Genomic DNA, 11,810 nt, shown 5'->3' with positions numbered 1-11,810 from the left:
TGGTACTGGAGCCTGGATCTTCGTCTGTGCCAGACCCAGCCCTAAACACTTCCAGATCGGATGGCCGGCGGGTTCCGGAGGAAGCTTGACTTACTGGGCCGCCCGCCCGCCAGCCCGGGCTCCAGCGGGCCGGACACCCATCCTCCGCAAACGGGCCACTCTCCTCCCCGGGGCCCCGGGACGGGCCCGCCGACCGAAGCCACACGGGAACACCTTAGAGAAGAATTTCTTTAAAATTTAATTGACTAAATGTGTTACATTCAATATTCCATGTGTTTCTTCCAGACAAAGAATCGGCATAAATACAAACGAGCCTTTTGTGCCTTCCCTAACAAACAAGAGATAAAGTACAAGAGACGAGGGACCGTCGTTCACATCTTCGTATTTACAGTTTGCCTTTACTTTACAACTGAGTGCCGGTTAATATTTACAGAAAATACAAGAGGAACAAAAAGATCATGTCTTGGCAACATTCCCTTCGGAAATTCGTCCGGAATCATATGTGATTTCAAGCAAATAATGCTCTCTCCCTCTTCTCCCGACACCCCCGCCTGGCCCCTCGGGGGTGGGGGGTGCCCTTCGCTCGTTCGCTCCAGGAGATTTCTTTTCTGAATGGGGGGTGGGGGTGGGGAGGAGGGGACACCTTTTCCCTCATCATTCAAAAACTAAAATTTTATGGACGGGGATAGGGGATGACGAGAGTTGACATCCTGAGATGAAGAAAGCATTCTGCAAGAGAACCGCTGGGAAGCCTGCGACCGAATCCCTTAGCCGACACAGGTCTTCCCTGCAGATGTTCCACCTAAACACCAAAGAGATCTCGGAGACTCCAGTGTTTCTACCCACACTTATTTACCGGAGAGTCATAAGCCAGCAGCGAGACAGTCCCTAAATGGATCGTCTATTTTGAATTTCTGAAATTCGATTCGGAATGATACCAGGAAAGAAATATCCAATTCTCTCCAATATCTCTGCCAGAAGAGGCCACGAGGAGCTATATTTCTACACTCTCTGGGCACACGTGCAATTTAAGGGAATAAAATGCTTCTCAAGCATAGATAACCGCCGATCATCTCCTCCGTGGAAAGAAGGGGTTACAGGCCCCACGGTGGAGTCAGCGGATCCAGCTCGCAAACACCGTTATTCATTGGAAGAAGAGAAAGAAGAAGAGGAGGAAGAATTGCCCAAGTGAAGCCCTGAGACGGGAACGATCAGCTTTCTGCCTGCGGTGCGGAGGGATGAGGTGGAACATCAGGAGAACCCCAGGTTCCCGAGAGCCCGGGGGGAGGCTCTTCCCCACGTGATGGAAAACTGGCCTTGTAGCTCTCCCCATGGGTCTGTACCTCTCTCCCAGACACTGCTCTGAGGCTGGCCGTGTCCAAGGGGTTCCTCGGTTTTGCCGGGATGCTCGATCCCCAAGGCGAGCGAGCACCCACGCGCCAGAAGAATGGATAGTGCCAAAACAGCTCAGGGTGCAAAACCAGGGTCGGGGTGTTGGGGGTGTTGGGGTGTTGGGGGTGTTGGGGGTATCCGCTAGTCAAGCGAACGTCACATTGCGGGATCAGAGGGGACCCCCTCCGCTACTTTCAGGGCCTGCTGGCTATGGGGAAACTGAATGGGTATTTCACCACTGAGTCACATTCAGTGCGGTCGGTGGAGGTCGGTGAACCTCCGTGTAAAAAGCAGGGCCACTCCAAAAACGTCTCGATCCGGCCTTCCTGCCCCACCCGCTGATGGGTCAACTCTGACTACTACTCTCCGTCTTCAAGAAATGCTCTCGCCTCCTTTAGTACAAACATTCTAGCTTATCCACCTTCGACAGGACTAAATATCATCAAGACCTACACACTAGACACGAAGCAAACGAAGGCGGTTTCTAATTTCCAGAATGTACTCCCGAGCCAATGTAGTAGACAAACTCGAACGCTCGGAACGTCGAGGATCTTGGCTACGCGATATCGGCGCACATGCATTGGACGTGCCATTTGATCACTGGCCTACCTATGTTTGTGAAGCCGGGTTTTAGACCGGAGGGATTTCTACAGAGCGGACACAGGGTGAACGTAGTGTTCGTTCGCTCCAACTACCACTGGTTAGAGTTGAGCATTTCTGATCATCCTGCCACGGGCCTCTTCGGAGTCCCCGGACACTGAACCGAGGCCGCCATCTGTGTCGACCCTTGTGGGAATGTGACGAACTCAACGCGCCCGCACCAAGGACGACTAAATTCACTTCTTGCTCATTGCCCACCGACTTCAGAGACGGGCTCTTCGGAGGTGTCGAAGGCCAGCGAGGACCCGACCCTCTGAAAGCGTCGAGTCACCTTCTATCACCAACGCGGGTGGCCCCTAACACGTTCCTATCTCGAGAGGAAACCCTTTGTTTTGTAGAAGAGGGTATTGGAAATTACATAGAGCGGCAAGAAGGTTTTATTTACTAGAAGGAAGGGACTTTAGGAGGACTTTAGGAGAACTTTTTACACATGCACCGAGTTTTTCGGGTATCAGAACTGCTGCTGCTGCGGCAAAAAAAGGCAGCTTTGGAACTGTTTTTTTCTAAGTCACATTTGAAAAGTGTGAAACCTAAACCCCACACGCCTCATTCATCTTAGGTGACTCATCACATCTGACGCAAGGTCCGGTCTTCTAACCTACAAGCACATCTTCTGGAATCCCCCCAACCCCGCAATTAGTGACCCGGGAGTCTTTAGTGCTAGCTTGATATGAGCGATCACCCTCAAAATTGGTCACAGAGATTCTATGCCGGGAAGGGACCCTTGGGTTAGTGAAAGAAGCAGGAGGGGCTCTGAAGGAAGACTTTCAGGCACACCTAAGAGAAGTTCTAAGGGAGACTTAAAACCAAGAACAGATCAAGTCCACCTCACTGTGGCTCCCACACTGAAAAGTCCTCAGCTCCATCTACGAGGATGTTAGCTCCTTAGACGCCAGACGCTCACAAAACCAACCTTTGAGAGGAAAGTCTACAGAAGATCTCGTGGTTGGGAATGAAGAGTAACCTGAGGAGAGGAGAGTGAAAAGGAAAGACAAACGCGACCGGTCCTTTTTCTTGAATTCAGTTTTCTAAAAATTTCTTGACATTGAACACCTCAAAATAGCAGCCTGTGCCCAATGGAGAGGGCGAAGGGAGCAAAGTGCAGAATGTTCTGCGCTGCCATAGCTATTCTTCATAAAACCTCTGGCTCTGCCTTCTCAGTTCATTACTGAGGGATGGTTGTGCCAGAGAGGACAGTTTCTAAAACCACTGAAGGGATGGTGATATCGTTGTCTTATAAAAACTTTAATAATGACTTAAAAGACTGCTTCTGGAAGACGCCTAATGATATCACTTGGGTGGGGGAATTAATAATTTTACCAGTCACGTTTTGCAACAGATCTGAACAACAACTCAGCTACACTGCCCAAATTCCCAACTACTCTCCCGTAGAGAACGACCAAAGTTTCTATTGAGTCCTGCTACCAAAGACCGGCCGTGTATAAACACAAGGCATTTCCAACACCTGCAAACTGAAACCTGCTCAAACACAACCTTGGGCTTTGATATTTCAATTCTCGGCTCAGGATACTAAAAATAATTATAGAAGAATCCCTTTTCCTTTTCGCTGCACTGAACTGGTGATACTGGACTGAGGGATGCCTTCACCGACGTAGTTCTGACGTACGGTTTCCTATACCCTACTGTGTTGCAAAGGACACTCAAAGACGGGCCATCCGCTTTAAGTTGGGCTTCCAACCCGTTCTGGAATCAGCGTGGGCATGTGGGCAGTTCTGTCAGATGGATGGGCTGCTGACAAGGGGATGTCACTTTTATTGAGACAAAGGAGGAACAGGTGGAATCTGAACCTGGATTTTCTTTCCAAATGGGACTTTTGTGGCTGACTGCAGGGCTACGTGTTGCTAGGTGTTTGTAGTATCTAGGGGTTCTCCCAGAGACAGAGGCGGTTTAAGCCTCTCTCTCACCCTTCCTTCCTTCTGCCACTCTGTGGACGGCCCTGACTGGTTTCACAACCTTGGAAGGTTGAGGCTGGGGGAGCGGTTTTACAACGAACTTCCTGGAAAAGGGAAGTCGAAGACTGGGTCTCCAGTCGAGAACCTGTAAATCTGACGCCGCGTGATGAACTTCCTAAGCAAAATTTCATCAGAGCAGCCTGTAAACTCTTCCTCCTAAAGAGCAGTATATTCTGCAATTCAAACCTGAAAACCAAAGAATGAAATTTTTTTTTTTTTGTGGTTAGGGTTTATATCATGTATTCTTTGGAACACGGTTGCACTGGCGGGTCTGATCTCACCGCAAAACCGAAAGCCACTTTCCGCTCTTTCGCCCTCAACTTTGGCCAAGCCGGGCTTCCCCGTGCCGCTTCCTCGATCCCGGAGGTCCAAGGGGTTGGAGGGTGGTCGTTTTTTTGGATCAACCCTGGTCAGAGAGCGTTCTTTGTGTTCCTGGAGCCGCCAAGCTCTGATCTCGTCGTCCGGGAGGGATGTCGGTCTAAGGGTTGCAGTGCTTGAGCCCGACCTCCTGGAAAAGCGAGGTATAGAATTCCGGCTCCAGTTGCTTGTTCCTGTACTTATTGACAATGTCGGCGATCTTCTGTTTCCGTCGGACGTGCGGGGGGTTGTACGAGTCACTTTCCAGACGCTTTCTTCTACAGACGTTTATGATGGTCTGCCGCACTAGGAAACCTTAAAGAGAAAGGATCCGTTACTGCACTCACCAGCCCATCGGGGCAGCTCTCTATGGCCTCCGGCTGAATGGCTCGGTCCTCGAGTCCTACTGCCTAGAGGGCAGAATTTGAACCTGGGAAGTCGGAGATTCCAGGACCGGTATTTTCAAATCTCCCCAGGATGAAGAGAGGACCTTTAAGCTCAAGTTCAGAGGACAGAGCTACCGAAGAAGGGCAACTAGAAGCCCACCCTTTCAACCGCAGTGTGAGAAGAGCAGCAGAGTGGCTTAGTGGACAGAGCAAGGGCCTGGGAGTCAGAAGGACTCGGGTTTTTATCCCGGCTCCGCCACGTGTCTGCTGTGTGACCTCGGGTGAGTCGCTGAACTTCTCTGGGCCTCAGTTACCTCTTTTGTAAGATGGGGATTAAGAGCATGAGCCCCAGGGGGAATAGAGACTGTATCCAACTTAACTTGTATCTACCCCAGTGCCCAGAACAGTGCTTGGCACACAATAAGCACTTAACAAGAACCATAATAATAATAGTTATAATTATTAACAGTATGCTATAGTTACTGACTCGAGCCCAGTTTAGCAATTGCCCCCAAATCTTTGGTCACCCCACAAACCCATGATGTTCCCAATACTTCATGCTACCCAAAGTTAAAAACGACGGCTGTCTTGAGAAGCCAAGTGAAGGACTTACCCAGGGCTCTCCTGCTGACTATCATCCCATCCACAAGCGGGATGACCATGTTAAATTTCCCAGTCGCTCCTTGAATTTTTATCCTGAATAACCCAGTGTTTAGAGGATGGATGAAAATCACAGGAACTTCTTTTTCGAGGGTGGTTGACCTTTAAGAGGGAAGAGGAGGAGAGTTCTTAATTGGATAGAAGAAAAGGCAGCCCCGACTTGCTCTCCTCTGCCGCTTAGAAGTAATCTGGGTATGGACTGAGTGCTTGCTGTGTGCAAAGCACTGAACTAAGCACTTGGATGAGTTCAGTACACTAGTGTTAGTACAGACAGTCCCTGCCCATAGGAAGCCAACAATGTAGAGGGGGAGATTGACATTAAAATAAATGAGGGGGAACGTGGGAGACTATAAAGATATGTTGGTAAGCGCTGTGGGTAGGGTGAGCATCTGATGCTTAAGGGCATAAAGTAAGACTCTTGCTCAGTTTAGGAAGTTCTCTGGAATACCTACAGTCCGGTACTGACCTTACAGGTATATATGTAAAACAACCTAAACATGCCCAAAATAGAACTCATCTTCCCACCCAAACCCTGTCCACCCCATGTCTTTCCCATCACTGTAGACACCATCACTATCTTCTACCTCACAAGCCTGTAACTTTGGTGTCGTTTTTGGTTCTTCCCTCTCATTCGGCCCATATATTCAGTGTCACCAAATTCTGTCAATTCTTCCTTCATAATGTCACTAAAATCCTCCCTCTCCTCTCCATCCAAACCACTAAAATGCTGATCCAAGCACTTAGCCTATCCCGCTCTGACTACTGCATCGGCCTCCTTGCTGACCTCCCTGCCTCTCCCCACTCCAGTCCACGCCTCGCTCTGCTGCCCAGATCATCTTACTTAAGAAGAAAAAACAAAAGTCAGTCCACATCTCTTCAATCCTCAAGAACCTCTCAAGTGGGCACCCCCCCGCCACCACATCCAACAGAAACTCCTTACCAAAGGCTTGAAAGCACTCAATCATCTCACCCCCTCCTACCTTATCTCACTGATTTCCTACTACATCCCAGACCACACATTTCTACCTATCTACTTAGGAGGGTGTTTTGATCTCATTTCGTCTATCCCACCGCCAACCCGGGCCCACCTCCTCCCACTGGCCAGGAGCTCCCTCCCCCTTCATATCTGACAGACCACGACTCTCTCCACCTTTAAAGCCTCATTAAAATCCCACCTCCTCCAAGAGGCCTTCCTCGACTCAGCTCACATTTCCCCTACCCACCCCCTTCTGCGTCGTCTGTGCACTTGGATCTGAACCCCTTAAGCACTTGATATTTGTTCCACCCTGAGCCCCACAGGACTCATGTACATAGCTGTAATTTATTTTAATGTCTGCCTCCTCTTCTTGACTGTAAGCTTCCTGTGGGGCAGGGAATGTGTCTACCAACTCTGCTCTACCGTACTCAGTAAGCGCTCAATAAATTCCATTTATTGATAACACAGATGTAATTCAGAACTGCAGAACTTGACAAGGATTGTCTTTTGGACCAAGACCGTGATCCTACAGGCAGATAAAGGACTCCTAAACTTCATTCAGTCATATTTACTGATTGCTTACTGTGTACAGAGCACTATACTAAGCACTTGGGAAAGTGCAATATAAGAATAAACAGACACGTTCCCTACCCACAATGAGCTTACAGTCTAGAGGATGAGCTTAGAGTTTAGAGGGCTTGCCCAAGGTTACACAGACAAGTGGCGGTGCCAGAATTGGAATACAGATCCTTCTGATTCTTAAGCCCTTGTTCTATCCATTAGGCCACGCTGCTTCTCACTTCAGCACCTGTGTTACCAAAGCACAAGGATTCTATCACACATCATATCACTGAAGTATATACCTTTGTATTCTACTATTTCTTCCAACCTGTCTCCTCAGCTAGATTGTAAGTTTCTTGAGGGCAGGGAATTTGCCTACCAATTCTACTGTACTTTCCCAATGACATAGTTCAGAGCTCTGCACACATCAGGTACTAATATATATATATATATATATGTATTTTTTATTTTAATGGTATTTCTTAAACACTTACTATGCACCAGGCACTGTACTAAGCACTGGGGTAGATACAAGCTAATCAGGTTGGACACAGTCCATGTCCCACATGGGGCTCACAGTCTTCATTCCCCTTTTAGAGATGCGGCAACTGAGGCTCAGAGAAGTGAAGAGATGTGCCCAAGGTCACGCAGAAGACAAGTGGCAGGGCCAGAATTAGAACCCAGGTCCTCTCCACTCCCAGGCCCGTGCGCTACCCACTAGCTACATCTCAAGGCTTTTTAGATCATTTTCATTACTTTTTGCCGACATAAGCCCTCTGGTCTGTCCCCAAATCAGGGAACCAAGGAGACCGGGGCAGGTGAGCTCCCCTTGCCTCTCGCTCCTAGCCAGGTCTACATCATTCCCAAAACAAAACAAAGGGGTCCTATTTTCAACCATCCCCTCTCTCTTCTACCTCTAATCCTCCATGCTGCAATTTAGGCCCATTTCCTCTTGCCCTGAACCTGGAGGAGCTAGGGTGCAGGTGATTCACAGTAGCTGGACAATAACCCTTCCTCTGCTTGAAGGCTGCCATTTCATTTACCCCCTAGCCTCAATCTCTCCACGGCTGGAAGAGCCCAATTCTTTTCACATTTCCTTGTGGGTCTTACTTCCTGACTCTTTCATCTCTGCCGAAACCAGAGTTCTCCGGACTTTCAAAACGCGGAGCCCGGAGGTGGATGATATTCTTGTCAAGTCCCGATCTAGATCGAGATCGGTGGAAGAACAGCCTCATAGTTCCCACATTCTACCTTCCCAGTTATGGCTCGTTAGCCCCGGGTGCTGCATTTACCAATCAGGACCCCTAGATCTTTTCCTGCTCCACTGTTACCACTAGTAATTATCCACCCAGTATTGTCAATCTTGCATGTTTTCCCCCTCCCCAACCCCAACACAAATTCACAATTCTGCATCTCTCTCTTCTGAACATGATCCTGCTTCCAACCACTCTCTGGCTGACATGTTTCCGATTTTCTACCCTCCAGAATGTTGCCCCAACTTTTCCTCCAGTTGGGTGCCACCTGCAGACTTAATGAGCCGTCCCTCCATGCATTCGTTCAGGCCACTGCTAAAAAAGTTCGACATCCCTGGGTCCACGAACAAAGCCTGAGAAACGCATTTCCAAAGTCTCCTGAGGTGGACGATGATCCCGTTACAATCATTCATCAATCAGTTAGGCTTCCACCGGTTTTTATCCAAACATGTGGAGGGGAGCAGATCACTCAAGACAAAATACTAACCCCACTGAAGTTGACAGATTTATGCCTACTGCTTTCCTTGGACCACCCAGGCTACTGTTCTGTCACAGAAGGATTATAGAGAGGCCCATTGGGACTTGTGTTTTTTTTTTTTGCCTTAACCCCCACCCTGTTCCCTCCAAGCCAAATTAGAATTCAGATGTTTCAGAGATTTAGTTTCTAGACAGAAAAGACTGCAGTTATTTTCATTTTTTCTGATTAGTGCCTGGAACTGCAAAATGTCCCCAGGGCCAGGGGGGCTAAAACACTTTTTGAAAAAGGCTGACTAATAATCTGGTGCGTGCCCTTAGGGAGATAAGGTTGCACCCAAAATCTTAGCCACTTAGAAGAGGTAGCGCCTCTATAAACAGGTTTGTTCCCACTCGTTTCAGTAGGCAAGGCAAGGCAGAGGGGCAGAAGCACCCGAATATTCCCGACCAGTGCCAAGTCTAAAGACAAAAGGCAAAGCATCATTTAATGCCCATGTTATCTAAAAGACCCAGACAAGCATTTCTCCACTGAGAAAACTCAAGAACAGAGGTCACGTGATCAATTAATGATGATAATATTTGAATTAACACATCAAGTAGACAGACTCCTGACTTTGCACTCTGTGTGCTCCACTATCTCTGGGATAAAAAAGGCTGCACAGAGTTGCAGTATTTTGTAATTTGAATAAACAAAATCAGATGACTTCACTTCCATTGAGAAAACAAGTCAAAGACGTGACAGGCCATAAGACGCGACAGGCCATACCTCAGAGAAGTGCTACTGTTTGCTGTAGTTTCTACACCAGTGCTGGTCTCTGACATCAGGTCAGCGAGGGGAAAGTTTTCTGGAAGAGAAAAATGTTGGGTATAACTATGAAAATTTCCCCCTTCTTTCTTCATCCAAAGGCAGGACTGCCCGAGTGAGGGCATCTCCCACAGAGAATAATGGGCGAACCTCGGTCCTGAGCCAACAAGGTCACAAACATGTGAAATGGAACTGCCTTTAGCGCTAATGGGCTGCGAGGTGCGGTTAGCACTCTCTCGCCCCTATCACTCGAGTTCCCCCTGATGGGGCCTGGAGTGCGTCGAGTGAGGAGGTGGGCAAGGTCGCCATGTGTACACAAAGGTTTCTAACATGAGAGACTCATTCTGGGCTCAAGGGACCACAGCACAGTGCCAGTGTGATTCAGTTTAAGTATGAGACAATCCGCCGCAGGTGAAATAGATTTAATTCCGAACTCCGGTGTCACACCTCCCCACTCCCCGGAGTTACTGACCTCACACGAGAGAGGTCGCAGTGGGTGAAGGTGCGAAGAATGGCATTTTCATCACCTCCTCAGGGGAGCAGATGGGAAGATCCTATTTTTCTCTCCCTCCCCCGGGGGTTTGAAGAGCGAGGACACGCCCCTCGCCAACTCTGGCTGGAGCCCCAGTGGGCAGCCCTTTAACTACTGCACAGTTACTCGCCCTCGGGTGGCAAATTTCCCTTCGAAGACCGATTCTTCATACAGTACCTATGTCATCGTAACGCTCGACCCAGACCACGGAGACCTTGGTCTCGGGACCCATTGGTGGCACAGTCCGGCCCTGAGGCAATTTTCTCGCACGGGAAGTAGGGCTCAACTGTGGAGAGAGAACGAGAGAGAAAACTCTTAAATTCACTTCTTAAATACCGGGATGAAGTACAACTTGCACCGTAACCGGGCAGCAATGTTTTCACGGGTATGATCACTGGAGACAAGAGGGAAGCAGGTTCAGTGTTTCTTAAGTGCAGGCACTGGGGCTTTTAAGGTGGCTTCAAGAGAATTTCCATGTAGCCATAAAGGTAGTGGGAGAGACAGAGAAACACACGCGGAGTCAAGTGAGGTGTTTAGGTTGAGGCGGTGGGGAGAAGGGGTGGAGGCACAGCGAGAGGGAGAGCGTGAATGTGATTTCTAGTACTTTTCAAATAATGGTGTTTTCCTAACACACCCAGAGCCCCACGAACCCCAAATAAAAAGAGAAAGAAGAGGAAGAATCTCTCGCAAAGCCTTAATCTGGATAATCATTAGTAACAAGCTCATTCTTTAAAATCCGGGGCTTATTTTCACTGATGCTTGGACCTTCCTTCCTTCCCTTTCACTCCCTCCGAATGGCCACCAAACTGGTCCAGACACTAGTAACATCCTGGTTTGACTTCCGCATCAGCTTCCTCACTGCTCTCATTGCTTCCTGTCTCTCCCCTCTTCATTTCATACTTCACTCCACCCCGAATCTTTTTTCTAAAATGTTGTTTTGCCCTGTCTCCCTGCTCCACTGTAACCTCCAATGGTTACCCATTCCTCCCCAAATGAAGCAGAAATTCTTTACTGCTGGTTTTAAAGCACCTCATCAATTCTTTACCACCTACTGATCCACTCTGCTCCTCCCACACCCCACCTCACACTCCCCATTCCTCTCACACTCAACTACTCACTGTGCCTCGTTCTCATCTATTTAATTTCGAGTCTCTTGCCTGGGTCTCTCGCCCCCTTCATATCCACATACCATAGCTTGCTCTATCTTCATTCCAGCCTATTCTTGCCAAGCGTATAAGAATACTCGGTGCTCACAAGTGCATACGTCTTATACTTTTATATGTTATCCTATCTGGAATTCATTTAAGTAACTGTCCCCTTATAAATCGCAAACTCCCTGAGGGCTTGGATTACGTCTACTGATTTTATCGTACTCATCCCAGCACTTGGTGCTGGGCTCTGCATGTGGTAGGTGCTCAATGATTGTGACTGGTTCACTGATTCCCAAAATAGTTCATGCTGGGAAGGATCTCTCAAATAATGATAGTTCTCACCTTGTTCACTGTGTTCAAAAATATACAGAGCAATCGGCTCGCTTCCCTCATTTTACCACAAAGTTGCACTGTACATAAAAAGATCCTTTGCCGCTCTGGATGGCTTGGTTCAGTTCTCTCTCCCTCTAACGGTGATTAGCTTTTCAACAGAGTAAGTTTATGATATTTTAAGACTATACTTTTGCAAACTGATGGTAATTCAGATGCAAAGTTGCATCCTAGAATAAATTCAGGGGGGAGTCAGAGATGGCAGCTGCTTGATTTTATTAGTCCCCATTTACAATTTAT

The 11,810-nt window shown here is 48.2% G+C and overlaps 1 protein-coding gene across 7 annotated transcripts in view; it reads right to left on the bottom strand.

Annotated features, from left to right (window-relative positions):
* Nucleotides 1–214: 214 nt before the first annotated feature.
* The window catches only part of RALGAPB (Ral GTPase activating protein non-catalytic subunit beta), a 99,541-nt gene continuing 87,945 nt past the window's right edge, over nucleotides 215–11,810 (bottom strand). For all 7 annotated transcript variants that reach the window (XM_029070057.2, XM_039912958.1, XM_029070058.2 and 4 more), the window contains 4 exons: nucleotides 10,207–10,315; nucleotides 9,459–9,537; nucleotides 5,382–5,530; nucleotides 215–4,697 (listed from right to left, as the gene is read on the bottom strand). In XM_029070057.2, the coding sequence (XP_028925890.1) occupies nucleotides 4,504–4,697; nucleotides 5,382–5,530; nucleotides 9,459–9,537; nucleotides 10,207–10,315 (531 nt within the window). In that variant the 3' untranslated portion in view covers nucleotides 215–4,503. The remainder of the gene's footprint in view (nucleotides 4,698–5,381; nucleotides 5,531–9,458; nucleotides 9,538–10,206; nucleotides 10,316–11,810) is intronic.

Source organism: Ornithorhynchus anatinus, chromosome 8 (assembly GCF_004115215.2).
Source record: "Ornithorhynchus anatinus isolate Pmale09 chromosome 8, mOrnAna1.pri.v4, whole genome shotgun sequence".
Lineage (NCBI taxonomy): Eukaryota > Metazoa > Chordata > Mammalia > Monotremata > Ornithorhynchidae > Ornithorhynchus > Ornithorhynchus anatinus.
This window is presented reverse-complemented; position numbering and strand designations above follow the sequence as displayed.